This window comes from Mrakia frigida (genome assembly GCF_051309035.1).
Source record: "Mrakia frigida strain ATCC 22029 unplaced genomic scaffold BDY24scaffold_5, whole genome shotgun sequence".
Classification (NCBI taxonomy): Eukaryota; Fungi; Basidiomycota; class Tremellomycetes; order Cystofilobasidiales; family Mrakiaceae; genus Mrakia; species Mrakia frigida.
Window position 1 is genome coordinate 282135 of NW_027481276.1, and position 27762 is coordinate 309896.

General features: G+C 53.9%; 9 protein-coding genes across 9 annotated transcripts; 4 read left to right on the plus strand and 5 right to left on the minus strand.

The window, feature by feature from the left end:
- Positions 1-170: 170 nt before the first annotated feature.
- BDY24DRAFT_379221 (SGNH/GDSL hydrolase family protein) lies at positions 171-3278 on the minus strand. Its single transcript, XM_076639023.1, has 14 exons — positions 2644-3278; positions 2485-2519; positions 2286-2354; positions 2149-2199; positions 1941-2047; positions 1806-1867; positions 1608-1728; positions 1375-1533; positions 1108-1299; positions 909-1036; positions 744-822; positions 542-670; positions 353-461; positions 171-256 (listed from the first exon to the last, which is right to left on the minus strand). Exons 1-14 carry the CDS (start codon positions 2907-2909, stop codon positions 243-245), a joined length of 1521 nt encoding a protein of 506 aa, XP_076499475.1. The 5' UTR covers positions 2910-3278; the 3' UTR covers positions 171-242.
- Positions 3279-3720: 442 nt separating this feature from the next.
- Positions 3721-6287, plus strand: BDY24DRAFT_379225 (major facilitator superfamily domain-containing protein). Its single transcript, XM_076639024.1, has 11 exons — positions 3721-3909; positions 3997-4155; positions 4298-4385; positions 4494-4526; positions 4610-4716; positions 4796-4879; positions 4948-5229; positions 5383-5509; positions 5599-5655; positions 5764-5828; positions 5956-6287. The coding sequence occupies exons 1-11, from the start codon at positions 3851-3853 to the stop codon at positions 6197-6199; spliced, it is 1305 nt and encodes a 434-aa protein (XP_076499476.1). The 5' UTR covers positions 3721-3850; the 3' UTR covers positions 6200-6287.
- Positions 6288-6372: 85 nt separating this feature from the next.
- On the plus strand, positions 6373-6937 carry BDY24DRAFT_379226 (uncharacterized protein). Its single transcript, XM_076639025.1, has 3 exons — positions 6373-6405; positions 6472-6516; positions 6587-6937. The coding sequence occupies exon 3, from the start codon at positions 6640-6642 to the stop codon at positions 6922-6924; it is 285 nt and encodes a 94-aa protein (XP_076499477.1). The 5' UTR covers positions 6373-6405; positions 6472-6516; positions 6587-6639; the 3' UTR covers positions 6925-6937.
- A 771-nt stretch (positions 6938-7708) lies between these two features.
- On the minus strand, positions 7709-9926 carry BDY24DRAFT_379233 (forkhead box transcription factor). The gene is made up of 6 exons (XM_076639026.1): positions 9766-9926; positions 9595-9671; positions 9425-9484; positions 9195-9239; positions 9053-9109; positions 7709-8944 (listed from the first exon to the last, which is right to left on the minus strand). The coding sequence occupies exons 1-6, from the start codon at positions 9818-9820 to the stop codon at positions 7805-7807; spliced, it is 1434 nt and encodes a 477-aa protein (XP_076499478.1). The 5' UTR covers positions 9821-9926; the 3' UTR covers positions 7709-7804.
- Positions 9927-10321: 395 nt separating this feature from the next.
- Positions 10322-13399, minus strand: BDY24DRAFT_379240 (putative iron transporter). Its single transcript, XM_076639027.1, has 12 exons — positions 13283-13399; positions 13045-13137; positions 12861-12874; positions 12593-12721; positions 12260-12408; positions 11938-12156; positions 11764-11818; positions 11453-11656; positions 11290-11351; positions 11179-11197; positions 10973-11032; positions 10322-10872 (listed from the first exon to the last, which is right to left on the minus strand). Exons 2-12 carry the CDS (start codon positions 13085-13087, stop codon positions 10534-10536), a joined length of 1293 nt encoding a protein of 430 aa, XP_076499479.1. The 5' UTR covers positions 13088-13137; positions 13283-13399; the 3' UTR covers positions 10322-10533.
- A 2122-nt stretch (positions 13400-15521) lies between these two features.
- On the minus strand, positions 15522-16034 carry BDY24DRAFT_324842 (uncharacterized protein; the record flags this gene model as incomplete). The annotated part of the gene is made up of 2 exons (XM_076637054.1): positions 15522-15782; positions 15882-16034. Coding segments are annotated over 2 exons (414 nt in total), but the record flags the coding sequence as incomplete, so codon positions are not given.
- Positions 15796-18124, minus strand: BDY24DRAFT_230074 (uncharacterized protein). Its single transcript, XM_076636629.1, has 3 exons — positions 17150-18124; positions 16827-17039; positions 15796-16689 (listed from the first exon to the last, which is right to left on the minus strand). Exons 1-3 carry the CDS (start codon positions 17988-17990, stop codon positions 16151-16153), a joined length of 1593 nt encoding a protein of 530 aa, XP_076499481.1. The 5' UTR covers positions 17991-18124; the 3' UTR covers positions 15796-16150.
- A 2430-nt stretch (positions 18125-20554) lies between these two features.
- Positions 20555-23891, plus strand: BDY24DRAFT_379256 (MFS transporter). The gene is made up of 18 exons (XM_076639028.1): positions 20555-20967; positions 21126-21187; positions 21309-21379; positions 21466-21535; positions 21619-21740; positions 21812-21900; positions 21983-22036; positions 22123-22129; positions 22202-22283; positions 22346-22425; positions 22493-22561; positions 22629-22762; positions 22837-22918; positions 23027-23061; positions 23146-23220; positions 23295-23389; positions 23463-23652; positions 23722-23891. The coding sequence occupies exons 1-18, from the start codon at positions 20953-20955 to the stop codon at positions 23755-23757; spliced, it is 1368 nt and encodes a 455-aa protein (XP_076499482.1). The 5' UTR covers positions 20555-20952; the 3' UTR covers positions 23758-23891.
- A 510-nt stretch (positions 23892-24401) lies between these two features.
- Positions 24402-27512, plus strand: BDY24DRAFT_379261 (MFS transporter). Its single transcript, XM_076639029.1, has 15 exons — positions 24402-24539; positions 24645-24819; positions 24929-24990; positions 25093-25183; positions 25409-25669; positions 25749-25832; positions 25904-26042; positions 26117-26185; positions 26258-26394; positions 26467-26548; positions 26639-26673; positions 26771-26845; positions 26941-27028; positions 27111-27195; positions 27277-27512. Exons 1-15 carry the CDS (start codon positions 24415-24417, stop codon positions 27419-27421), a joined length of 1653 nt encoding a protein of 550 aa, XP_076499483.1. The 5' UTR covers positions 24402-24414; the 3' UTR covers positions 27422-27512.
- The last annotated feature ends 250 nt before the right edge of the window (positions 27513-27762 follow it).

A 27762-nucleotide genomic window follows, 5' to 3' on the forward strand; every position in this document is an offset into this window, starting at 1 on the left:
GTCTGGAAAACTTGATCGAAAAATCTCTTGACTAACGCAAGGGAAGGATGCGCATCATTGTGAAGAAAGCTACCAAGAAAGCTGAGGGAAGCAGACACAAAGGAGAGTTTTGCTGGAGTCGTTCTCGTCTTTCCAGTTTCGTTCTCGCGGGTTTTTCGAGTCTGAGATTGCTCAAGATCAATCTCTGAATCCTTAACCATTGATCGGGCGTAGTCAAGTACTCATACGCATCAGGTTGCTGGTCATAGCGCAATGACTGGACGAAGAGGACGGACGACGCGTCGAACGGGAAAAGAGAAGGTCAGCATCCGCTCTCGTCCATTGCTTTACCCTCTCTCGGATTCAGACTTACTCGAGATGATCCTGAACTCGGTCCCGCCATGAGGAGTACTCGAACCCTCCGAGAGCTCGACGTGCAAGACATGCTTCCCTGGCGACAATCCTTCAGCGACGGTTCCGAACTAAACGTCAAGGGAAGCAGTCGTTAACTTTGCTTCGTATTCTCGGGAATGTACGTTGTTAGAGGAAGAGAGCAACTCACCTCGCCCATCTGTCCTCCATCTCGATACCCATCGAACAACGTCTTGTTCTCCTCGTCACCGTCCATCCAAGCCTGGATCGCTCCGAGCTTCCAGTTTGACTCTCCATTGCGGACGAAGTAGATCTCGACCTGTTGAGAGTATCGAGTGCTCGGATCAGCGCGATAAGACGGGAAAGAGACGTCATAAGGGAGAGAGGAGAACCTTTCCTCCCGTCACATCCAACTCGACCTCGAACGTCGATCCGATAGTTTCAGCCCAGAGAGAGTGATCCCTTTCGCTCCTAAGAAAGACGGTAAACAAGGGGGTTCAAGTCAGCGGTATGCGGAAGAGAGAGTCGGAACAAGTGGAGCAGAGGGAAAGACTGACCATCCGTCGTTGTTTCTGACCTTCTCCAAAAGATGATTCGATACAAAGTCTCCCTCCTCCATCGTCAAGCACTGAGTTCGCATGGGAACCACCACTCTATCGGGCTCATACTTGGAGAAGAGTCGAAGCTGCGAAACGAAAGGCGGGTGGAGGAGCCGTTTGAGAGCTGGTCGGATCGTCGAGAACGGACGCGACTCACCTTGGGTGTTTCTCCTAGATCCTCGATCCCAGGCCAGTCATGCGCTCCTTTCCTCTGTTTACCGAACAGCTGTCGCCAATCCTCGTGACCCGAGGAACGAAGGTCCTGGATCTGACGTTGGGCGACGACCAGCTGAGAAACGACGTAGGATCCAACGAGGTCTCCGAGAGCTTGGTGGCCCTTCTCCCCGATCTGAGGGTTGTTGGACGATATTAGTATATCCATCGATAACTGAAGAAAGGAATGACGAAGAAGGAACAGACGTACGTGTCTTCTATCTAACCATCCATCTCCACCGACGAAGTACTCCCTCTCCCGAGCTGGCTCTTTGAACAGGAGAGGGAGGAGAACCGGTCGAAGGGAGATGGTGGGAACATCGTAATAGCTTGCTACCGGAAGATGCTCGTCTCCTCCGACGGCGATCATCTGGAGACGAGCAAGAGACGATCAGCTTCGAGGCGTCGAGCGAGGCGTTCGAGACGAGAGAGGATCGAGCTCACATCCGCTTCGAGTCCAAGCGTTCGGACGACTAGGACCGCAGGACGTTGAGGAAGGTCGAGAAGACCTCGAAGAAGATCCTCCATCGTCACAGCGGACTCGTGAGCGAAGAGGTCGTTGATCCTGGAGGCGGGATGAAAAGCATCAAGGTCAGCTTCGTTTCTTCCTCTGACGAGGACGACGCTGAAGATGGAGCTCACCCATGCTCGACGAAGATGATATCTACTTCTTCCTTCTTAATCCTGTTCTCCCAGCACGCTCCCTGAATTAAACGATGCGTTAGAGAGTCAGGAAGAGGTTTCGACTTCGAGCACGACTCGGAAAGGCTCACTCACAAAGTATTCGCTTCCCACCGCACCTACAGCAGCGTTTCGGAGTGAGTTGTCTGGGTGAGGATATGCCTCGTTGATAGCGTTGAAGGTTTTGACGACCCAGATCTTGTCTACGAAAGAATGGGAAGGGCAATGGAGTTGAGGGACGCGTCAGGTTCGACCTTTCGAAAAGGATGTGTTAGGTTGATGTAAACGGGACTTTGCGACTCACCACTCCCGAGATTACCTATCCCATGACCTCCACTAACGCTCCCTCCGAGCACTGGTCAAAGAGAGTTGGCTTGTGTGAGCGATGGGAGATCGAAAACGGAACGAAGGGTGCAAGCTTTGAAAGAGGGACGAGCTCACCGGCTACTCGCACAGGCAAGTTTTCCTGTACAGCCCTTCGAAAGACTTCTCGGAATCTTGTTCCAGTTCCTGTATCGAGAAAGAAGAGAACAAGGGCCTGGTGAGCTTCAAGTCCCTTGTTGTCACGAGTGACAACCCAGAGCTCGTCTGGGATTCGAACTCTCTTCTTCACTCTGGAGGGAAGATTATCGAGACTCACCTTCGTACGACCGAGAGAGCTTGACGTTGTGAGGTCTGTAAGCGTAGGAGCAAACAAACGAGACGAATATAGGAAGATCTCGTCAGCAAGAAGGTAGATCGAGTTCGGAGCAAACCCACCTCTTCGCTTCCTCGACGAAACGACGTAGCTGGAACTCACCCATACTCCTCACACACTCGAGAGGGGAACTCCCCGACGCAGACCTCGTCGAATCCTCCCCAGTTGTAGGGCTCGGAGCTTTTGGCCGAAGGTGGCAGCGGTGGGCGATCTTTGAAGAGAAGGAAGAGGGCGAGGAGGAGGACGAGAAGTTGGGCGAGGTAGACCGAAGGAGGAAGGGATTTGGCTCGATCCTTGAAAGCCTGGACGGTGCGAGTACTGGGTAAGAGGGTCGGAAGACTTGTCCGGGCTGAACGAAGGGAGATCATCGAGGAAAAGGCGGTCGAGGGGGAGGGACGAAAAGACGAACGTGAGCTTTCGACTCGGGTAGGAGTGGCCTCGTTCCCTCTACGCTGCGCCAGGAAGGAGGATTGGTAAGGAGATGGACAATTTTCGACGCCGAGCGGGTTGCATTGTCGTATAGTTGTAGACGAGGCCGATGAGACGAACCACTGAACGACAAAAAGAACGAGACGGCGTCGAGGTCGACTCTCACTTCCTCCCCTTCCCTTTTAGAGGAGAAACTCAAAGAATCAGGAGTCCTATCAGCGCTTCCGAGATCCTCAGGACCTGCTGGGATGAGATGTGTTCTTTGAAAGTAACGGTTGTGGGATTGAAAGCTCGGAGAAGGACGTGGTTTGAGGTGAAGATGGGAGGGAGGGAGGGATGTTGAGCTTCAGCCTTCAGCTCTTAGACTTGAACTTGAAGGCTGCGGAGAACTCTCGAGGCAGATTTTCTCCTTCGATGGCTTCAGATCATAGAAAGTGCTAGACATTGGATCCCGTTCTTACGTTCTTCAGCAGAGGTGAGCTCAGGAACGCGGTGTAGAAATCAGGGCGAAGAGTGCGAGGCGACTGGCCCGCGACGCGTCCGAGATTATGCTCGTTTGCGAGAATTTGAACGTCAATCTCACAACTCGTTCGATGCTCTTACGTAGACGGACAGGAAATCTTAGAGCATCTGTTTCTGAAAAGCTGAAGGGAGAAATCCTGGATCGGATGAGAACGACAAAGGTCCGACGGGGTGGAGGTCGGGGAAAAGCAGGTTTCCAGGTGAGCTCTCCCTTTTGCCCTCTTTGCCACCACCCACAACTCTTCTCTCTTTCTTTCTCCCCCCCTTTCTTTACTCGTGGGCCTTCCTCCGCTCCTCCTCCTTTCGCCTTCCCCCAAAAAAAGGCTCAAGAAAGCCCCGTCTCAAAGCAGGAAGCAGAATGGCGTCCGGCTCAAACTCCCTCGCCCTCTCGGTCCCTCTGGCGTTGTCTCCCTCAAGGTGAGCTTTTTTGGCTTCTCAAAGCAAGCGAGGCTTGTTAGAGCAAGCCAGAGATCGAGGGCTCACGTTCACCTTTTCACTCAACAGGTCCGCTACCATCCACGCTGAGGATCTGCGTTTCGAGGACGATCCCATCATTCCCGTCCTTCCTTCGTCCACTCGGCGTTGGATCCTGCTCTCCCTTTTCACGACTGCGAACTTTCTCGATGTTTGGTGTGGGTCCGCGGCTTTCGTGGCCCTCGCACAGTGAGTTTTCAACTGTCTTTGGAAGGAAAACGAAGAAGGGGAAGAGAAGGAAGGCGCGCGAGCTCACCTCTTTCACTCTCTTGCTTTCTCTGACTCTTTTTTCCTCGTCCGCTTCCTTTCCTGGATCCTATTTCACTCGCAGAATGGGTGAAGATCTCGACATGACGCTGGCTGAGCTTACATGGATTCCAAACTCCTACGCTCTATGCCTAGCTGCCTTCCTTCTGACGGTGAGTCCCCAACGACCTCTCCTCCCTTCCCTCGAAAGTTGGTCGACAAACTAGCTCCTCTCGAAGACGCGTAGCTCACATTCGACTTCATGCTCACCTTCTATACAGGCTGGTCGAATTTCCGACATCTACTCTCCCAAGGTAAGCAAGAATACCCTCCCAGGAGAGAGAGAGAGAAAGAGTTTCGCCGACCTGTTGTTTCCCCGCTTCGCTTTCCTTCCAAGCTCGTCTTCGTCGTGGGTTTCAGCTGGCTCGGTATCCTCTCCCTCGCCTTGCCCTTCTCTCCAAACAAGGAATGCCTTTTGGTTCTTCGAGCCCTGACAGGAATTGGGTGAGTCTTCCTCTTCCTTCCGCGACTCGACGCGTGAAGAACCGAGAACTAATTGAACCTTTCTTCCCCGTCCGATCAGAGCTTCTCTCTCCATTCCTTCAGCTCTGGCACTCATCGTTCACCTCTTCCCTGATCCTAAGGAACAATCCTTCGCCATCTCCATGTGAGTTCCTGGCTCGTCCGTCTCGCTGCGAGCCGTCGCGTCGCTGACCTCGTCCCTTCTTTCCCCAGCTTCGCCGCCAGTGGAGGAATCGCCAACCTCTCAGGTCTCATCCTCGGAGGAGTCATCCTTCTCGAGAGTTGGCATTGGATTTACTGGATCATTGCCCTCATCTCACTTCCGCTCGCCGCCCTCTCCATCTTCCTCATCCCCTCACCAAAAAGTCTGAAGCCAACCACGCACACCGACGACCAACCTCGCCTCCCTAAGATGGACTACCTCGGTACCTTTTTACAGACCGCTTCCATCGTTCTCTTCGTCTTCGGCCTCACAAACTCGAACACTGTCGGCTGGTCAGTCCTTCTCTCTCACTTCCTCCTTTTCGGGCCTGCTTTTTCCCCGTCCTCTGTATCGTCGACGACGGTGTCCCCATTGCGTTCTTTCGACCCTTCTTGATTCATCTGCTGACTCTACTCTCCCTTTTCCTTCCTCTTCTACTCTCTCAGGGCAAAAGTTGAGACCCTCGTCCCTCTCGTTTTGGGTGTCGCTCTCTTCCCCACCTTCCTCTACTGGCAAGGCAAAATCGATCCTATAGACGCTCTGGTGTCTCCCAGCATCTTCAAAATTCGAAACGTGAGTTTGTGGCTTCGATTTGAACTTGAGTTTGCGTCGTTGTCGGAAAACTGACCGACCCTCCTCTGTTCTTGCTTCTCTCTTGACAGGTTTTGCTCCTCGCCATCATTATGACAACGCCAGGATTTTACTGGACCATCATTCAGGTGCGTAAGATCGTCTTCAGGTCCTCAGAGGATGATCGTCGAAGGGACTAGCTTCGAATCCAACCGAGCGCGTCGCTGATTCTTTTCGATCCTTCCTTTCTTTTCAAGGTTTTCTACTCCAACCTCATGCAAGACTCCTGGGGATACAATCCTATTGGCGTCGCTCTTCGATTGTTAGTTTTCATCTCCTTTGGCGCGGGGGGGGGAAATGAGGACGGGTTTGGAACGACGCGTCCAAATCAAACAAAAAGAGACTGACTTTCCCTCCTTTCCGCTTCTTTTCGTTGCCGTTTTTCTCAGCCTTCCTCTCGGAGTGGTCGGTGGTATCGTCACTCTCTTCATTGGCCACGTCCCTTTCAAGTACTTCTCTCTCCGATATCGACTGGCCGGCGGAGCTTTCCTCGGTTCAGCATCAGCGGTTCTCCTCGCTTTCGCCTTTGATTCATCGACCTACTACTCGCACCTGCTTCCTGGTTTCATGTTCGGAACAGCAGGTGAGCTCGAGTTGAAGAGAAGGACTTCCCTTTTTGACCAGCAAGACTGACCGGCGCGTTTCTTCTCTTTCAGGCGTGTCGATGATGTTCGTCTCGTCTCAGGTTGCGATGCTCTCGTCGGTACCTCCCAAACACGCTGGGTAAGCTCATCTCTTCTCTCATCCCGCCTCATGATCCTCAGTCGATCAGCCCACTGACGAACGAGTCCTCTTCTTCTTTTTCAGGGTGACGGGAGGAGTTTTGAATACCGCTTCGCGTTCGTCCCCTTTCTTTCGTCGAACTTGGTCAAACTCGAGCGCTAACGTTCTTCCGTTTCCTACAGAACTCGGACAAGCTGCCTTCCTCGCTCTAGCGACGACTCTTCAAGGTACGCGTCGCTTTTTTCCCGGAGGATTGATCCTCTCGCTGACCTCGTCTTGTTCGTTCTTCCCTTCTAGTTTCTTTCCCCTCGGCCGACGCTCCAGCGGGAACTGCATCTCGTCGAGGTTGGATGGCTGCTTTCCTCTTCACGGCCGGGATCCTCGTGGGAGCGTCGATCCTCGTTCTCTTCTTCTTCAGAGATCCAACGCTGCAGCTCGATCTCGCCTCACCTTCGGCCGAGCAGGAGGAGGACGAGGAAATCGATCAAAAGACGCTCGGAACCTTCAGGACGCTCAAGGTGGGCGACGGACCCGAGGATCCTTCGCTCAAGAAGAAGGCGATGGGAGGAGGAGGAGGAGGAGGAGACGCAGACGAGATTTGTGTTTTGAACGAGCTTCCCTCCCAGCGATCTTAGACCATCTTAGACCCTTATATATCCCTATAATTAATCTGCGTTCACATCTTCCCGACGGCCTTTTCGCAATCAGAGCTTTCGACGATCTTCCCTGCCCTCCGCCTCTCGCTCTCCCTCCCTCGACGCGTCCATCTCTCTTCTTCGCTCTCGTTTTGGGGGATCCCATAGCTTTTCCTTTCCCTTCAGAGGTCCTATGCTTTCTCCTCCTTGGCGTCATCCCCATCCCTTCCAGCCTCCTCAGGCCATGGTCCGAAGCTTTCACCGTCGTTCTCTCGTGCGTTCGCTCCCTTTTTTTTGTTTTTCTTGGGGGCGCTCTCCCGACAGGAAGGATTCATTTTCGAGCACGGAGTCAGCTAGAGTGTATTTAACTACCCTACTCTCGTCACACAACCTTCGAAGCGCCCTGCTTCTCTTTTGCCTTCAATCAAGCTTCAATGAGCTCGCGCGATCCTGCCCTCTCGATGACCTCCTCCTCCCACGTCTTTCTTTTCCACAGACTTTCCTCTCATACTGAGGATCTAGGTTTCTACTATGACTCTCCCGCTATCTCATTCCTCTTCTTTCCCCTTCAGAAAATCTTCCCTTTCCTTCTCTCCCTCCGTCAAAAACTGCGCCAAAACGGACCAAACAGGACCAAACAAAAATCGAGATTGCTTCCTTGTCTCCCAACGTCTTCCTTCCTCTCCCCTTCCTCTTCCTTCGTTCGATAAAAAAGGATAGCATAACGAGAACGTAGACGAGGATACTACTCGAAGATAACGAACAGACACATCGAACGTGTTGGGAACGACAAGACAGGCCAACTCTACCCACCCACACCACATCTCTCCCTCTTTTCTTCTCGTTCTCCTCCTCCTCCTCCTCAACCAGCACGACCCGGTCATCCTCCACCATCCCATCCCTTCCCTCCCCCACCTCTTCCACCATCTCGCTGGCCATCGAGACCCTCCTCCTCCTCCTCCTCTTGGACCCTCTGTCCTCGCCGCTCATCGGATTCGAACCTTCCTCTCTCCTCCCCTGGTCCTCCTCCTCTCTCCGCACTCTCCCTCCTCGGTCCGAGCAGGCTCGAATGGCCGACGTCAGGCGATCGATCCCATCCTCCTTGGACGTGGAAGTGTCGAGGAGCTGGTTCTGCGATGTGCATGGCCGAGAACGGAGGAACGGCAGGGGGAGGAGGAAGCTGGAGGGGGTAGGGCTGTTGAGCTTGAGGGTTGAGAGGAGGGAGTTGGTAGCCTGTCGACGCGTTCGAAGGGAGCGTAGGGTTCGAGTAAGAGAGTCGAGGAGGTCCCTCGGCTAGGTGACCGGAGGAGGAGGAGTAGGGAGCTCCGACTTGATTGGACGGATAGTGAGTGTAGGACGTCGAGGAACTATTAGAGGGTGGGAAGTACGAGTTCGACGAAGACGCGTGGTGATGGGAAGAGGAAGAACCATAGTTGGAATCTCGTCGCTGGTACGAGGAGTGGGGAGAACCGTCGAGGAAGGAAGCAGGGTAGTCGTTGGAGGGTTGATGTCGGCGTCGAGGCTCTCCTGAGGAGGACGGTGTAGGCTGCTGGGAGGTGGACCAGCTCGAGTTCGACGACGATCCTCCGGCCGATCTGTACGACGGTTGACTCGTTCTTCCTGCTCCTTCTCCCTCTCCTCTTCCCGAAGGACGCTCGACACCAGAGGAGAGATTTGGAAGTCGAAGAGCAGGGCTGACCTCGCCTCTTCCTCCTCCTCCCTTGCCAGCTTCCATCAGCTCCGCTAGAGCAGCAGCTCCCTCCGCCGCTCCCTCGTCCTCGTCGCGTTCCTCCTCCTCGTCGTCGGTTCCTTCAGCATCCTCGTCCTCCCCAGGTCCAGCTACAACCGCTTGCTCGTCGTTCGGAGCGATCCAGGCTCCTCCTCCCGGGTCGTTCGTCGAGGATCGAGTTCGCTTGGCTCCTCTTTCAGCACCAGGCTGGGGAGAGGTGGTGGTGAGAGGACCGGTCTTCTTGTTCTTGTTCTTGTTCTTGTCTCGCTTCCTGGTGTAGGTTTCGGGAGCCTGGAGGAGTGGGTACGAAGGGAAGGAGCGAAGCCGAAACAAGGTCAGCCTTGACCGACCTCTCGCTCGCGTCCCCCTTCCCTTCGCAATAATGAACCGAATACTGACTTGTGGATCGATTTTCCAAAGACCACCCTTCCCAGTCGCAGGATAAGGACGAGGAACCTGGAGGAGGAGGAGGAAGACGAAACGAGAGGTCGGTGAGTTGAATTCGTTTGTGGAGCGGTTTGGAGCGAAGATTTCTACACACGTTTTGGAAGGTAGGGTTGAGGGAGAGCGTGTGTCGAACGGTGTTCTGGAGGGAGGGAGTCGAGGAGAAGAAGGGGCGGTTCAGTCAGAGAGGAAGTCAAGGAGGAGGAGGAGAAAGGAGGAGGAAGGAGGACCCTGAAGGGAGGGAAGGCGAGAGCTACTCGATCGATGATCCTTTCCATCCAAAAATCTTCAGGCTTCGTAGAAAGTGAAGCAAGAGGGAGGTCTCACCTTCCATCCAGCCTCGGAACCCTCGAAGTACGGGTACTTTGATGAGATCTTTTCGTAGATCTTCCGACGCGAAGAGCGAGGCGAGAGGGAAGGAAAGAAAGAGGGAAGGCGATCAACGTCAGCTCGTCGTTCGCACTGCCAGAGCTCGAGTGGTCTCTTCAGAGACTTACCTGAGATAGTGAGAGCTCCTGGTCCTCTAAAACGTCCTTCAGGATCGTTACATAGGTCTGAGTGGGTCGAGAAGAGCCTGAGGGACGGGAGGCGCAAGGTCAGGCCAGACCGTCGACTCGGACTCACGCCTTTCGACCTCCAGCCTCCCACGTCGAACGCTTTGAACTCACTACTAGAGCCCGTTGACCCTTGGGGAGTTGGAGGAACACTAACGCTCGCTTGCATGAGGGAGCCACACGGCCAGAGAGGGAGAAGAAGAGGGAGTCTCGACGCTGTTGGGAGGGAGGAGGCCAGAGAGAGAGCAATTTCGACGAGTCGAGTCCTGCCTCCCCTCTAAATTCCCTCGGAACCAAATTTTCAGTGCTCTCGTTTTCGCTGTAGCAGGAACGATGTCAAGGGAAGAGGACGAGCTCAGCCATTACATCCAGTCTGAAAATTTGGAGCCAGGATCAGTAAGAGAAGCTCGACGAGATCTCTAGCCAAACAAACAATTTCCCGATCAGCCTCCCTCCTCCTTTCTCCTTCTTTTTCTCGTCTTTGTTTCGATTTCCCTCTCTCTCTTCAGGGCTTCAGCGAAGGGGGAGGAGACTTCAAAAGCTGAGGAATGGAAGCGTTCAGGTTGACCATTCACAAGGAGAAAGTCGCCAGGAACGGCCGAGAAGGCGCGTCTCGTCCAGCTTGCCCTCTTCCTTCTCGTCGCTGCCCTTCCCGTCAAGACCGTAGAAAGCGACCAAACTAGTCATGATAGGCAGGACCTCTTCGAGCGAAGCGAGACTAAGCCAAGTAACCTAAAGGAAAGAAGCATGAACAAAAGAAACCAGATCAAAACTAAACAGAAAGAAGAGAGAAAAAACAAAACCGGACGCGTCGTCTCCCTCGTTCAGAACTCCTCCCTCCCCATCTTCACCTCCGGGACCCTTCGACCTAGAACAGTAAAGCTAAACCCTCCTCTCCTCCGAAATAAACTGACCCTCCTCCCTCTGCGCAACCTGCGAAGGAGTAGCGGCGGTGGACGACGCCGCCTCCTTCTCGTGGACCTCGTCGCTGTCGGATCCAGAGTCCTTTCGATCAAGAACGGCAGGGTGAGAGTCGGTGGTGGTTCCTCCAACGGCGTTCTTTCGAGCCTCTCGATCCAGTCCGGCCTGCGACTTTCGTCCAAAGACGGCTTGTCGTCCTTCCTTGAACTTGAGGTAGACGAGGGTGACGGCGATAACGAGCCAGTAGAAGACGTAGGAGAGGATGGATCCATAGGTGGCGGTAGAGTGCCATCCCAAAATCTGTGAACGAGCGAGGACCGAAGAACGAGGGCAGGGAGGAAGGTGGGGGGAGGGTTAGTCAGGGTTCGACGAAGAGGATAAGCGGAAGAACGAAACGGACAGCATTGAAGATCATCCAGCCCCCGTTTGTTCGGATGTCGGGATTTCCGTAATTGACGTGCTGAGGGAGAGGGAGGAGAGAGGGAAGGGGGAGGGAGGGAGGGGAGGAAGAGAGGAGAGACGAGCGCGGGAAGAGAAAGAGGAGAAGCAGGAGGGTTAATAGAGCGTTTGAGGATATGAGTTGTAGGAGCAAGAGTATGGCCTCACCCAGACAACGTTTCCAGATCTGAGAAAAGGAAGAGGAAGAAGAGGGAAGGAGACAAGTCAGTCTTGGTTTCGCCGCGCTTCTCGTTGGCGACTCGCGAGAGAAAGACTCACCCGACATCGTAAGACCCAGGTCCCTCTCCAGTCTCAGCCACATCACCTCCAGCTCCGTTAAGCTATCAAGGGGCAAAAAAAAGAGGAAGGAGCGCACGAGATCAGTGACGATTCGAAAGCGGCGCAAGAGTAACACACGAGGAAGGACGCGTCGAAGACTCACGAAGGGGTAGATCTCGAGATATCCGATTCCCTTGGAGAACAGACCGGCTCCGACAAGGAAGAGAATGCAGGTGGAGATGATGAGGAAGGTGTGAAGAGCGAAGGCGGATCCTCCTCGGTAGATCAACCATCCAACGAGGAATCCAGCGATCAGACCGACGATGACAGCGATTGGAGTAGCCTTAGCGGGCTGAGAGATGGAGACCTGGAGAGAGAACACAAAGGAGGGGAAAAGTCAGCGTCGTGGCGAAGGAGAGGGCGAAGTGGGAAGAGGTTGAAACCGAAAGAAAAGTCGACGTCGACTCGACTCACTCCAGCGACGAAGATGACAGCCTCAAGTCCTTCTCTGAGCACCGTGATGAAGGGACTGTGGATAGAAGAAGACAAGGTGGAAGATGGGGAGAAGGAAGAGTCAGAAAAAAAGCGAAGATCGACACAGAGAGAATCAGAAAGGAAAGGAGGCGACGGCGTGCTCGAAAAACTCACAGGAGGAAGAGAGCCCACTTCCCACCTCGACCCTCGTTTCGGTCATGGTGCTCGAGTCCAACGGAGTGTTCCTCGGCGGCAGGAGTCTTCTTCCTGTGAAGGAAGGCGAAGGGCGAGGCGGACGCGTTGACGTCGGTTTGGTGGAAGGCAGCCTGGAGCTTGATTCTCCACTTGGCTCGAGATCGATCCATTCGAAGGAAGGCAACACCCATGATGAGACTGAGTGAGAAAAGGCGAAGAGAAGCCGGAGGGGGAGGACGATGAGGGAGATCAGTACGAGGAGAGAGGGAGAGAGAGAAGAGCGACGCGTCTGAGCTCTCACATGATGAGGGAGGCGACAATCGAGAAGACTCCCTCCCAGATAGCCTCCGTGTTCTGCCAGAGGTTGGACAGCTTGGTGTAGAAGACAGCAACGAACGCAGCTCCGATGGCGAGCGCGATGAATCCACCGGCAGCGGCTCCAGCCCAGATCTGAAAGGGAGAGCAGAGAGTCAAACGTCGGCACACTACTAGAATCCTCCTCGAATCGAAGTCCAGTACTGACCTAACGTAAGAACGAAGACCGAGAATGAAAACCAGAACAAAGGCATGAGAAGCAGAGATCAGACCAAGTTTCCATCTCCCCTTCCCCCTCTCGGTCTAAATCTGAACCCACCTGAATCCTCATTCTCCTGATCAGGTTCTTGACTCGCTTGTCGTTCTCCTCTTGAGTCCCCTCGAAGGCAGATCCATAGACGAGCTGCTCGACGAACGAGAGCAGGACAGAGATAACGATCGAGGCCTCCTGTTGAATTTTGAAGAAGGAAGAAAAAGGAGGGAGCGAATGGGAAGAGGGAAGGTCAGAAAAAGGTTCCAGATTCGATTCATGCTCTTTGAAGAAGACAGCCTGGAAGCAGATCTATAGGGATGAAGATTCCACGAACGATGGTTTCTCGGACTGGTGGAGGGGAAGAAGAGGTGAGTGAAGACAGAGGGGAAGAAGGGATGCGGCGGCGGAGGAAGGAGGGGGAAGAAAAGAACGAGGGAGGGAGGAGGAAAGGGAGTAAACGGAGAGAGGTCAATCGTCTTGCTCAAGCCCTGAGAGGATTAGAGACGAGAAAAACTTACAGATGATGAAGAAGATGGGAACGGAGAAGAGATCTTGAGTCATATCTGCGAAACCTAGACTTCCTGGGTCGAAGAGGAAAGGGAAGGTGAGGCCTTTCGGAGGAGGGAGGGAGGGGAGGAACGAGGAACGGGAAGCGATCAAGAGCGACGAGCAAAGGAGGATCGAAGACGAGTCAGCGATGTATAGAGGCGAGGCGAAAGAGTCGATGGAGATGTAGAGGGGAGAAGAAGCACTCACGGGGTTGTGTGTGAGAGGGAGAAGAGGTGGCCGTTGGGAGGAAGAAGACGGAAAAGATCGAGACAGAAGGAAGAGGGCGTTTCTGCCTCGTCCCAGTCTGATTGGTTTCTGTGTCTGATTACGAATAGATCGATCCATGCGAAAGTGAACGAGCTAAGGGGCAGAGGGGCACGTCGGTTATTCTTAGCGAAGCCGATTCATGTACGGCTACAGAAGAAAACGAGGCGAAGTCAAGACGAAGAGACGATCATGTTGGTTCGATTCGACGCGTCGTCTCTTGCTCTTCTCTCGCTGATCTTATCCCTCCCAGCCCGCCTTGGAGCAGGGCAAGACGGGCATCTGATGGTTTCTCTCAGATCTGACCGCCAAGAGAGATGTTGAAGTCAAATTTGAAGGCGATCTGTCGGCTTCCCCTCACTCCCCAGTCGAGCTGTTTCTCGCTTTACTCGTCCGACGAATGAGCGTCTTCTCTCGATTTTCTGACACCGTTTCGGCGCGTCAGGTATACCTGTGTGTGCCTCGTTCCCACTGCGAGCCCTGCCGAGAAGATGGAGGCCAACCAAAGGAATGGACGAGAGGGACATGAGGTCGCACGACCAACGACGCGTCGCTTTGCTCTGGACTTCTTCGGCTCTCGTCAGTTCTTCCTGCCATCTTGACCAAAGGACTCTCTTTGTACGTTACCGTTCTTGACGTCGAGTGGAGAAAGGAGATGCTCTCGAGGCAGCTCTTCATCATCGTCGTCGGATGTCGTCGATGCGTCGCGTTCGTTCGACTCGCTCTTCACCCAAGGGAAGGACAAGATCAACGGAGATGATAGATTTTTCGTAGGAGCTGACTGAACGATAGAAAACAGGAGAGACTGTTCTACATAGATACGGAGTGAAGGGACGATAAAGACGAGAAAGCGAACCGAGACTTTTTGCAGCAAACGGGAAGAGGAGCGAACGAACGAAAGAAGAGAGAGGCAGCGAAGCCGAACGAGCAATTCTAAGATGAAGCAGAGTAAACTAAAAGTAGAGAGACAAGCAGAGAGCCCGTCCAGTACGTAGACGAAACGAGAAAGGCGAGCGAGTGAGCTCAAAGGTCCAGCCCAGGAGCTTTCGGATCCCCCTTCCCCTCCCCCTCCTCACTCCCTTCTTCTTCCTCTCCCTCCTCCTCCTCCTCCTCCTCCTCCTCTTCCACCGGCGAAGCCTTCAGCACGTCATCCATCCTGACCACTCCTCCCGTCGTCCCCGCTCCCGCTCCCGCTCGTTCCCCAAGAGCCAACCCCGCCACGCTCGACGGCAGTCCAGCCAACGCAGCCTGCTTCGGATCGAGATCGAACGCCTCTAGTACTGGGAACGACGAGCCTGTGGAAGGACCGCGAAAGCCTCCGTTCGAGTTCGATTGAGGGAACTCTCCCGACGTGGAAGGAGTCGGGACGGCTGAGGATCCGAAGGTCGCTGAGGTGGTGGTTGAAGTGGAGGAAGGATAAGGTGGGACGACGACGGCGGCGGAGGAAGAGGGTGTGTTGGATTCTGAGATGGGGTTGAAGTAATCGGCGTAGTCGTATCCGACGCCGTTCTGCTCGTTCGAAGGAGGAGGAGGAGGCTGGTGGAAGGCTGGAAGGAGTTGGTTTGAAGGTGGAGGTGGAGGTGGGTTCGAGTGGTACGTGGAGGAGGCTGATCCCGTCGACGAAGCGTGATGAGGAAGAAGAGGTCGATCCGCTCCTGCGAACGGCGACGAGAGCGGTTGACTGACGGTTGGTGCTGAAGTTCCGCTTCGGGTACCGACGTAAGGTCCAGCGTGTAGCGACGAGCCGCTCGACGAAGCGGACGGGTTGAACTCCATCGAGACGTTGGAAGGGTTGTCGGACGACGACTGGGAGTTGTACCGAGCGTGAAGAGGTTGAGCGTGAGCGAACTCTCGTGGACGACCGGCTTCCTCTGGGAGTGGAGAAACTCCGTAGGCGTAGGGACTTTCCTGGAAGTGAGGTTCATGCTGATGAGGGAGAGGCGGAGGGGCTGGGAACTGCTGGTAGATGGGAGAGGGATGAGGAGGTTGGTGGTTGGTGGAGGAGGAGGGGACGGGTTGGAGAGGACCGGGGATTCGAGGAGGAGAAGCTGCACCTCGAGGTTCTTCATAGGCGACGGACTGAAATCAAGAGGAGAAAAAAAAGGGAGAAACAGGAGTCAGCCTCACGCAAGTGGAGTCGATGATCGAAGAACGAGGAGACGCGTCGAGTCGAGATCGAACTCACGTATTTGCTGATGATCTTCACCAACGCATCTCCAAAGTTGGCCCACTTGAACACCTTGACGTCCTTCTCGATGTTCCTCGGTTTCGGCTTCGGAAGACCCATCACGAGCTTGAAGAACTCCTCCGTCGAAGCCTTGTTCTTCGAGACCGTATCGGGCTTGAGACCTTCGAGGTTCCTCCTGATCCTGTTCTTCTCCTCGACCGAGAACCGAACTCCGATAAGAGCTTCGAGAAGGTAGATGGTGTCGACGGAGGTGACCTGATCAAAAGAGAAGAGGAACGGGCGAGGTCAGCTCATGAGGAAAGACGAGACGCGTCGAAACGGATCGAGAACGGAAGAGAAGGGATGGACACTCACGTAACACTCGTTGGTATCCTCTCTGTAGATACAACTGATAACGATCGAGTTCTCGATGTAGTCGGACTGAGCGATAGGTCTGAACGCAGCGTGGATCGTTCCCTTCTCGTGTCTTCTCCAGAACTGAATCAATCGTCGACGACTCGCCCACTCCTCTTGGTTCCTGGAGAAGAAGAAGAAAGAACGACAAAGCGAGATGAAAGAGAGTCAGCTTGAGCTTTTCGAACTCGACGTCGACGAGAAACGAAAACGAGAACGAGAACAAAGACTCACCACCCAATCGCCATCTGTCCCAGATCCCCCTGCAGCAGCAAACTCGCCTTCGTGGTCCCACCCTTCCCTCCCGACCCAGCCTGAACTCCATGCGTATCCCTTCCATCCACCGCCCTCGTCACCATCCCAGGACTCTCCACCTTCACCGTCGCTCCTCCGGCACTCGTCGGCGTCGCTCTCTGAGCTTTGGGCGTTCTCGGAAGCTGGAACGTCCTCACCATCAGCGGCGTCGATTCCGAGCCTGGATGAGCTGAGTGGGCGTTGGGAGGAGTGGTAGGAGAGAGGTTCTGGGGGTTGATGGTTAAGGGTTGATTCGGGGAGGGAGGGACGATGGGAGGTGGGACGCCTCCTGTTGGACGAGAGGAGGAGGAAGGATGAGGAGGTGGTGGTGGAGGAGGTGGAGCCCAGAAGTGAGGAGAGGAGTGACCTGGTTGAGGGGAGACGTAGGACTGGGAGGAGTTGGGAGGAGGAGGACCGTGATGGGAGACGAGAGGCGAAGGAGAGTAGGTTCGGGGAGGTTCCGAGTGGTAGGAGTCTAACGAATCGGGAAGGAAGTAAGACGAAGCAGAGTAGGAAGGGAAGGAAGGTCAGCTTGCGTCGAACGAAAAACGAAACACGAGAGCTCGTTCGAAACTCGAAGCTCGAACTCTGGAGGGAAGCAAAAAAACTCACAGCTTCCACTCCCCATCGGAGGTCTCTGCATATCCACCTGCAGGTACGGCGAGTTCTGCGACGGATCCCCGACGACGTTGAACTCCTGCTGGTACTCGTACGGATCCATCTCGTGTCGACCACCGAGTCCTGGCGACTGTCTCCTCCTCGGCGAGTGAGCGAGCAGAGGAGATCCAGCTCGTTTCTGAGACATCGTCGGTTGATGCGTAGCAGCTGTTCCAAGAACGAGACCAAACGAACGAATCAAAGGAGAAAGAAAGACGCGTCAGAAGAACGAAAGGAACGAACGGCGCCTCGACGACGCGTGAAAAAAGAAAGCTCACCTCTCCCCTGACCTCCCCACCCACCCACCACCTCCATCCCGCCACTCATCTCCTCCTCCTCCCCACTCCCACCGGTCCCGTTCACTCCCAAAAACTCAAACTCTCCAAACCAAACCCTCTCGAGCACCCTCTCCTCCCCTCCGCCAGCACTCGCTCCCAGAATCTCGACGTGCACGCCGACCCTCCCTCCACCCATGCCCGGCTTCCCACCCGGCAAGCCAGCCTGTACATTCTCCCACGTCGGCACCCTACAGCTCAGCAACAGATCCTGACCTCCCGCGTCGGCTGGAGCGGATCCTGGCGCTCGAGCGACTTTGGTTGCGAGCGGGAGGGAGCCGAAGCAGAGACGGATGGTTTTCGCTGGAGGATGCGAAGGGTCGAGGTTGGAGTTGTTTTTGAGGGTTGGGAAGAGGGTGCAGTTGACGTAGAGGTCTGTGGGAGGGTGGTAAGGAGGAGGAGGGGAGGAGGAGGGAGAGAAGGAGTGGATCTTGAGGTAGCGGGAGTGATGAGGGTAGGCTCCTGTGAGGTGCTGCTGATGAGGTTGGAGGTGGTGTTGTTGTTGTTGTTGATGTTGTTGTTGAGGTGGAGGATGTTGATAGTGCTGCTGTTGGTACGGAGCGTGATGCTGCTGCTGGTACGTCGTCGGGTAGGGTTCGTTTGGGTAGCCTATCGAAGGAGATTGGGTTGGAGGAGGAGGAGGAGCGTAGGGTTGATTCGAGGAGGAGGAAGAGAGGGAAGCGTAGGCTGCTGAGGAGGATGGTTGTTGTTGCTGGAGGTGAGGAAGTGGAGGTTGAGGAGGAGCGTGAGGATGAGAAGGAGCGTGAGGATCTTGAGGGTACATGGCTGATCGAAGCGAAAGAGAAGCGAGAGTCTAAATGGAAAACTGGAGGGAAGGCGAGGAGGAGAGAAGAAGGAAGAAGAAGAGAAAACGATCGTCAGCCTTTTGAGTGTTCTAGAAAGGGCGAGGGAAGGAGAACAGAGGAGAGAGAGAGAGAGAGAGAGAGATGGGAAGAGACGATCGATCGACGAGTCGTCCTCAGTGACCTATACGATATGAGAGAACGAGGGATCGGGTATATATACAGGGGCAGGAAGTGACAGTTTAATGCGATGATGTCGTCCCTTTTAATGAGGAGAGAGGGAGGAGGAGGGAAGAGAGAGCGAAGAGAGACGCCGGATTGGGGAGGACGTCAACTCGTCCTTCCTTCCTTCCCTTCCTCCTTCCTCCTTTGCTCCAACCCATCGTATGGCCTGCTGCTCCTATGGTCTCGAGAAGATCAAGAGATAGGAGAGGAAGAGAGTCCTTTTGCCTCCGAGAAGATAACCGAGGACGAGACAACGAACACCACCACCTCACTCACTTCTCCTTCCTTCCGCTCCTCTGAACGAGACAGACTCCCCTCTCTCTGCCTCCCTCCTTCCCTCCCCTCGACCCCCCTAAATCTCAACTAAAGCGAAAAGAAAGCGACGGCGAACTCACAAATTTGCCTTGTTACCCCCCGAAATTAAAAACGAGCGTAGTGTAGATTAGAGAGGGAGAGAGACCGACGGATTCCCTTTTTTTTTGCTGCTTCAGCCAAGCTCGAGAAAGAAGGAGGACGAGCTGGAAGGGAGGACGAGCGATGGAAGGTCGAAGGTTGGGGGGCCAAAGGGAAACGCGAAACTGAATCCAGCCGAGGGTTCAAACACCAAGGGGGCGATGAGGAGGGCGAAGGGGGTCGGAGGAGGAGGAGGAAGGAGGGAGACGTTAAAGGGTTGATTGAGACAGAAAGGTGTTCACTGTCGAAGGTCAAACCAAAGTCAGGAAACAGATTAAGCAGGCAAACGGCGGTGGAAATCGAAATCGTTGACGACGAGCAGTAGCAGCGAAGCTCGACCATTTTCGGTAGACCGGATCAGGAAGGGAGGGAGGGTTCAGATCGAGGGGAGGCAGAGCTTCGACGGATTGGGAGGAGGTTGAGAGAGAGAGCGGGCGAGGGGGCTTATCTATGAGCCGAACCTTGCTTTCGCTCCCTCTGCCCTTTTTTTTTTTGAAGTTCGAAAGGATGAGTAAGACAGAGTTGATCCGCACCATCTACTACTTCATTTTTGCGAGTCAGACCTGCACGTTGTCTCGCGAAATTTCGCAAAAGATAACATGAGGTGAAGAGGATCCCAGACGCGTCGAGAGTCTGATCGCGACGAGCTCGTTTTCTCTCTACGTTGAACCTCAGCATGCTAGGAGCCGGGTGAATGGAGGTGAAAGGTAAGTTTTGGAGAGGGATCAGATCGGAGGCTGTCGTGAAAGTAGTCGGAAGGTGGGGAAAGAGAGGTCGTTCAAGGATTCGTTCCGGATCCGGAATGAACGAAAAACGAGCTCTTTCCTGGAGTTGAGGCTATTTTTTTCGAGCCTTGAGTTCGTCGGAACATGCAAAATGGCTATCGATACAATTCAGAGAGGGCTCGGAGCGCGGAAGAAGCTTTGGAACGAACCATGAAGAGGAGGGAAAGAACGATGAACGCGCACGGCGACGAGCGAGGAGATGGCCGTTCGAGATCAGACTGAGCCTTGAAAGCCTGCACCGATTGAAGCCTAGGAGGTTGAGAAATACCTTGGAGCTGTATCTCTTGTGAAATAGGGCTTGAAAGCGCGAACAGAAGTTCGGCGTCGATTCAACTTCGTGGTTCCGACGCGTCGTCTTCTTCCTCGCTCGGTCTCTTCCAAACGATTCCTCCGACTCGTATCTCATCTCTCAGGCTTCACCAAAACTGTCATGAGAACTGCGCGCATAGATGCTCCTCGACGGTCGAACTACGTCGACTTTTTTTTACCTCTGCTCGCAAACCAAACGGTCGACTTCGTGCTTCTTCCTGAACGACCCAACATCATTCGCGAGACGAGTGAGTGACGTCTTCGTCGGCCGAAATGGGGTAAGCGCTAATGCAACAGGATTGGTGGAAAAGGGAAAGAAGGGAGGAGATGGGACGAGAGCGAGGGCGAGGACGCGTCGGGGAGGTTACGAGGAGGACCGGAAAGAAGAGAGCAAGAGAGAGTAACCAGACCCAGCGAGAGGCAGAAGATGGATCACCGAGGCTTTTTGTAGGGAGGAGAGTACCTGAGATCAAGGCAGCTCTATAGCAGTAGAGATGAGGAAGAGGAAGAGCTCGTTCGGTCGACGGAAATAGCTCGACCGTCCGCCTCTTGTTTTCTTTTCTTTCCTTCCCTCCGCCCTTGCTCTGCTTCAATCCTTCAGCGTCTTCTGAGTAAGCAGGAGATCCCCGCTTCCCCCTTCGCTGCATGGCCGCCTTTCAAGCCTGCGATTCTCAACAAAATCGGGCGTGACACAGAGCTCTCTCGTACCCTCTTCCTCTTCTTGAACAAAAACGCCAATTCCTCGTTTCCCCCCTTCTTCCTCTCAACCACCACCTTCGAGAAAGCCATGACTTCCCCCACCACCTCAACCCTCTCCGAAGGGACCCTCCACGATGTCGAAAAAGCTTCTCCTCCGCCTCCTCACCACAAACTTCATCGAGTCGTCTCGCCGTGAGCTCGCTCTCATCCTTCTCTCCCTTGGTCCCCTCCGACGCCGCCCTGACTCTCTGCTCTTTCCTTTCGCTTCCTCTCCTCTCGCTTGTGACATTTCAGAGGAAGCGTAGGACCCTTCGGAGGTATCTCTTCCCCAGGAGACGGCGACGATACAGGTCTTCCAGCTCCTCACTCTCAAAGAGAAGCTCTCGAAGAACAGCTCGACCTCGACGAGGCTGATCGAGTGAGGGAGGAGAAGGGAGAGCCGGACTGGGAAGTCAGGTTTGAGCCTGGGGAGATGGCCAACCCTCTGGTGAGTTCACTCTTTCGTCCTGGGGGTCTTGGTGAAGGAGCAGGGAAACAGGAACAGAGGGAGGAAAGGGAGGGAGTGAGAGCTGTTCGGCACGTCTCCGGCATTCTCCTTGCCTCTTTTTCGTTAACCGACCGCTTACCTCGTTTGCCTGCTGCCAGAACTGGTCGATGCGGTATAGATGGTACCTGACTGGAGTGGGAGGACTGCTAGTCCTCAACTCGTACGTTTTTTTTTACAGCTTCTTCTTCCCCATCGTTTGGGAGGTGGGGAGAGAGAGCGAAACGTAACGCGTCCTTGTCAGCTCGAGATCAACTCTGATATTTTCCCTTTGCTTCCCACAGAACCTTCTCGTCGTCCGCTCCTTCCGGTGTGCTTCCAGAGATGGCTGAGGTGTTTGGGATGTCGAGGGAAGGTGAGCAAGAGTTCCGGAGCTCTCGTCGTCGTTCGATTCTCGTTTCGCTTTGATGCTGACTTTTCTCCTTTCTTCTTCGTTCCCAGTCTCAATTCTCGTCATCTCCTTGTTTGTTGCAGGCTACTGTCTGGGACCGCTCGCTTGGGGACCTCTCAGGTTCGTCCTTTTCTCCCTTTGACCTCGAGAAAGACGCGTCAAAACGGAAAGCTGATCTCTTTCCCTCTTGTCTTCTCTTACAGCGAGGTCTACGGTAGACGACTGCTGCTTATCATCGCCTTCAGCCTATACGTATGCTTCCAAGTCGGATCTGCTCTCGCCCCCAACACCGCAGCCGTCTTGATCTTTCGGCTTCTCGGAGGAAGTGAGAGTCTTTCTTTCTCCTCCTCGACGCGTCCGGACTTGACTGACCCTCCTGCCTTCTTCGTATCGCAGTCAGTGCTTCTTGCCCTTTGGTAGTAACTGGTGGTCTTCTTGGAGACATCTTCCCTGCAGAGATCAGAGGAATGGCCATTTCGATCTTCGTGAGTTCGAACTTCGAGCCTCACGTCGACGACGCGTTTAAACTCTTCTGACCTCCTCCATCTCCCTCGGATTCGACGACAGGTCGTAGCTCCTTTTGCTGGACCCGCTATTGGGCCCATAGTCGGAGGATACATGGTTAGTGTCTTTTTCTGACAGCGACTTCCGAGAGGAACGAGCCCTGACTCTTTTTTTTCGCTTTCATCGCGTCGCACTTCGTTCAGGGTCAAGGTCAGTAATTGCAGGTCTGGCCTTTCGGCTCATCCCTCTCAAAATGCTGATCAACTTGCGTTTGACTTACAGCTGGTGTGCGATGGTACTGGCTCTACTGGCTTCTGTGCATCTTCGCTGCTTTCTGCCTTGTCTTGACGATCTTCACTTTACCGTTCGTTTCTTCCTTTTATCCCCCTTTCAGCAACCGATACTGACTCTTCGTCTCCCTTCCAGTGAGACCTACGCACCCGTCCTTCTCGTGCACAAGGCGAAGCGTCTGAGGAAGGAGACTGGGCAGCCTTGGTTCGCTCCTCGTGAGTCTTTCGATCTCTCCGTTCGCTTCTTTCCCGACGCGTCTCTGACCTCGATTTCGTTCGACAGTGGAGAAAAAGAAGACTGGGTTCAAAGCTCGGATGTCGGATATCTGTATCAAGCCCTTCAAGATGCTGCGTACGTGTTCTTTTCTTTCCGAAATCGCTCTCGGGACTCGTCGCTGATCCAAACGCGCCTTTAAAAGTGCAAGAGCCCATGCTCCTCGCCATCACCACCTACATGTCTATAATCTATGGCATCCTCTACCTCAATTTCGTCGCGTATCCAATTATATTCCAACAAGGACATGGCTTTAAGGCTGGACCCTCCGGCCTGATGGTGAGATAATCTGCGGCGTCTCGATTTGGTTCGCTTTCATACGAGGTACTGACTTTTTTTTCTTCTTTTGCCAGTTCCTCCCACTGTTCGTTGGAAGTATCTTCGCCGCTGCTCTATCGGCATTTTACTACAATCCTCGGTACATCAAGGCCAGCGGTGAGTTGTTCATTTCTTCGTTTTCCATCGCGTCGCCGTTCGCGTTCCAGTCGGATTCCCCGAGAAACTCTTACTGACTCATACTTCCTTCGACTCTGCTCACAATAGCTTCCTATCCTCCTTGGAAAGCCCCACCTGAGCTGGTGAGCTTCGCATCTCGCTCTTTTTTTCGAGCTCGACGGCGACTGACGCGCTTTCTGTTCCCTCGACTTCGACTTCACCTCCAGCGTCTCGAAGCTGCTCTGATCGGAGCACCTCTCCTCCCTATCGCTGTTCTGTGGCTTGCCTTCACTTCTTACCCCGTAAGTGCCTCTTGATTTCTTCGTCCATGCGAAGGAAGCGACGGCTAACCTCTCTCCTTTTTTCCTTTGCTCAGTCGATTCACTGGGCCGTGCCCATGATGTCTGGCCTTCTCCTCGGAGCATCACTCATTCTCATTTTTCTTCCTCTCATGAACTACATCGTCGATACGTGAGTCAAGCCCATGTCTTTCTCTCTTCTCCAAGTCGTTGCTGACGATCGTCCATTTCTTTTCTTCTCGCAGTTATCTCTACGCAGCTGCAACTGCTCTGGCTGCTAGCACCGTCGTCCGAAGTCTAGCTGGTGCTGGCTTCCCTCTGTTTGCGTCGCAGATGTACGCGGCTCTCAACCCTCGGTTCGCTGGACTTCTTCTCGGACTGGTCTGCGCTGTCTTGATGCCGATTCCTTTCGTCTTCCTAAAGCTAGGACCAAAAGTGAGTCTCACTCCGATTCCAAGAGTCTAGACCTTGGGCTGACCAATTGTCCTCTCTTCCTCTTCTCAGATTCGTGCTCGCTCGAAGAACGCTGCCAACAAATAGAAGGAGGAGACGGACGCGTCGCTGGAGTCTCGTGCTCGAACTCATCAGCCACACTCATCTTTGGTTTCGGATACCCTTAATTTCTGCTTTTCATAATCTTTAGGACTCATATACGATGCTTTTGTTCTTCTCGATGTCGAAGAACGGGCGGAAAGTCGAATCTGCGCGCCGAGGAAGTGAGCCGCGTCGCTTGAGCTTCGAGCTTGTGCTCCAGCCTCAGAATTTCTTCGGTAGAGTTCTGTCTGTAGATTAGACATCCAGAGGAGTACCACAGACTCGGCATAAAGCTCAGGATCAAGCTGGTAGAACATAACATCGCACTGAAGTCACCGTCTTGAACCCCGCGCTTCGACGAGTTGAAGCTCAACCCCTCCTTCCCTCCCTCTCCTCCTCCCTCTTCCTCTCTCGTCGACAACCGGTATACGTTGAAACACCATGCCTCCAACAGCTTATCCCTCCATCTCACCTAGGAGCAGTGCGAGGAGCGTGAATAGGGTCACATTGACTTTTGAACGAGACGAGGGAGGAGAGTGGCCCTCCTTCCCCCTCCCCTCCTTCGACTGACGGGCAATCTGGATGTCAGCAAGTCCTTTCGGTTTGACGTTCTCCCTCGCGGTCCTCCCTTTCCTTCTCTCAACCATCATCTTCGACATCGCTATGATTTCCTCCAACAATTCTTCTCAAACAACTCTCGCCAACCCCTACGAGATCGACCTCGAGAAGAAGGGATCTCGCGAAGAGGACGAGCTCAAGCTCAACAAGGTCGAGCGAGTCCTTTCGATGTGAGCTTCCCAGCCCTCATTTCCTTCCAAAAAACTTTCCTTTCGATCATCCTAGCTGACTCTATCTTTATATCTCTCCTACTCGTGCGACTTCTTCGTTTCAAGACCTGTGGCAGGCCCGTTCGGTTCGTCCTCCCCTGGCGCCCTCCCTCCTACTCACAGTCTCGAGCAGGCTTTGGAAGAGCAGCTCGAGCTGGAAGAGCAGGACAGGATTAGGTGTGAAAAGGGAGAGGCCGATTGGGAAGTGAGATTCGTGGAAGGAGACCCAGAGAATCCTCTAGTGAGTTTTTACGGGAAGAGGAGGAGAAGAGAGAAGGAAGGGTTTTTAGTTCGGCGTCTTGCCTGATTTCTCGACCTCCGATGCTGATTGTTTCCTTCCTCTCTCGCAGAACTGGAGCAGCTCGAAGCGATGGTATCTTTGCGGCTTGAGTGGACTTCTCGTCTTTAACTCGTCAGTCCTCTTTCAGTCTCAAACAAATCTCGAAAGGACCCAGAGTCTCTAGATCTCCTCGCGTCGAGCTCGTTCGGCGACCTAACGTCCTCCCTTCTCCAGGTCCTTTTCGTCGTCCGCTCCTTCTGGAATCCTCCCTCTCATGTCTAGAGAGCTCGCCTTGTCGTCCGAGGTGTCGGTGCTCGTTATCTCAGTGAGTTCGAACGTCGTCGTCGTCGCCTTGGCTCGTCTCCTCCCCCTTCCCCTCTCCCAGTCGCATCTCCAATCCACTCCCTCTCCGTCGTCTCCCTTCCTCGCATTCCCACTCGCTCTCTTCCTGTCTGCGACTCTGCGCTCTCTCCATGTACCAAGCAGGCTGGCCTCCAGTTTCTGGAACCTGAACCTTGAAGCTGACCTCGACGCGTCTCTTTTCTTTCAGCTCTTCGTCGCCGGCTACGTGATTGGACCCTTGTTCTGGGGACCGCTCTCCGAAGTATACGGACGTAGGAACCTCATCGTCATATCCTTCGTTCTATACGTAGCCTGTCAAGTTGGATCGGCGCTTTCGTCGAACATCCCTTCGGTCCTCATCTTTCGACTCCTTGGAGGGATCATGGCTTCCTCTCCTCTCGTCATCACCGGGAGTCTTCTTGGAGATATCTTCCCTTCCGAAACTCGAGGAATGGCCATCGCGATCTTCGTCAGTCTATTCGACGCGTCGCTCTTCTTCCTTGACGATTTCGCTGACCGCTCGCTCTTTTCACGACCTCTTTCTCCAGGTCCTAGCACCCCTCTCCGGTCCTGCTCTCGGTCCCATCTGCTCAGGCTTCATGTACGATTCGAATGTTGAGTGGACTTGGCTTGTGAGTTTCTTCGACCTCTCTCTCTTCCCTCTGTTTGCCCTTTCTGACCTTCTTTCTCTTCGTTCGATCAGTTCTGGGTCCTGTGCCTCTTTGGTACCTTCTGCTTGATTCTCGCCTACTTCACACTTCCAGAGACCTACGCTCCCGTCCTACTCGTTCGGAAAGCGGAGCGACTGAGGAAGAAGACTGGAGAGCCTTGGTTCGCCCCTCGTGAGTCCGCACCTACCGTGTCTTTCGACTGAGTCCGTTTCCTTCGCTGACTCCCCTCTCTCTTTCTTCGACAGTCGAGAGGAAGCAAACTGGGTTCAAAGCTCGAGCGAACGACGTCTTTGTTAGGCCGTTTGCTATGCTCGGTAAGTCGCCGTCCTTTTTTTCTAGAGAGAAAAGGCTGTCGCTGATCGCAGATCTGAACGCGTCGCTTGCAGTCCAAGAACCAATGCTTGCCGCCATAACTTTGTACATGTCGGTCGTCTATGGAATCCTCTACCTCACCTTTGTATCTTACCCTATCATATTCGGCGAAGGTGGACATGGATTCACAGCTGGGCCCTCTGGTCTCATGGTGAGAAAATCAGCGGCGTCTCGACTCGGCTCGCTTTCAAAACGATGTGCTGACGTCTCTTCTTCTCCACAGTTCCTCCCTCTCTTCTTCGGAAGTCTACTTGCTTCGATCCTCTCGGTCGTCTACTACAATCCCAAATATGTCAAGGAAACAGGTGCGTTCAATGAGGATCCGCCTCTCTCTCTTCTTGCTTTCGTTCACCAAAGCGCTGACCTCTGCTCGCTTCTCTTTTCCACCTCATCAGCTGCTTACCTTCCTGGAATGGCTCCCCCTGAACTAGTGAGTAGTCCGCTTCCCTACCGCTCACTTCGGTTTGCGAGAGAAGCTCGGACGTCGTTACTGACGCGTCACTTCTCTCTTTCTTTCACCTCAATAGCGTCTCTCAGCAGCTCTGGTCGGTGGACCATTCCTCGTTGTTTCTGTTTTCTGGCTGGCGTTCACGTCCTTCCCCGTAAGTTCAATCTCTCGGGTCGCGTTTTTTCGAGTGGAAACGAAGATCCGAGCTGACCTTCGTCTCTTCTCTGCTTCTTCTCTTCCTCGCTCTAGTCCATCCACTGGGCCGTTCCCATGATGTCAGGACTCTTTCTCGGAGCATCGCTCGTACTCATCTTTCTTCCTCTGATGAACTTCATAGGTCAGTTAAACTCTACTTTTACCTCCCTTCCCTCGTCGCGTCGAACTCGACCTGACCTTCGTCCTTCCGTTTCCTCAATCAGTCGACGCCTACCTCTTTGCTGCTGCGACTGCTCTCGCTGCCAACACTGTCTGCCGTTCATTAGCTGGGGCCATTTTCCCTCTTTTGTGAGTAATTCAAGTCGCTTCCCTCCTCGTCGCTTCGAGCTTCGTCCTGATCCCGTTTTCAATCTCTTCCGATTTCCACAGCGGAAAGCAGCTTTACGCGGCCCTCAACCCTCGATTCGCAGGTCTCGCTCTCGGACTCGTCTGTCTCGTCCTGATGCCCATACCTCTCCTTCTCATCCGGTTTGGACCCAAATTGAGGGCTCGGAGCCAGAACGCTGGACGTTGAACGTCTTTCCCTTCATTTTTTCTATCTTACACTCTGCTTTTTTATTTCTTTCTCAATAATGATGTACCACGACCTTCTCTCACTTTTCTTACCCCAACCCGAGAGAAAACAAAGCCCAACTCGAGCGCAACCTCTCCCCTCCTCCACCGCCCTCGAAACCAGCGCGGATCTTCTTTCTGCGACCCACAACACTAGAAGCACGAGTCTCTCAAACTCACGTAAACTTACGTAAACAAAATAGACGAAGGAGGAGCTTTGAGCGCTGTTTTCTTTGCTCCACGCGCAACCACCCTCCCCCTCCCTTTCTCTCTCTTCTTCCCTCTTCGTTCCACACGCAACCA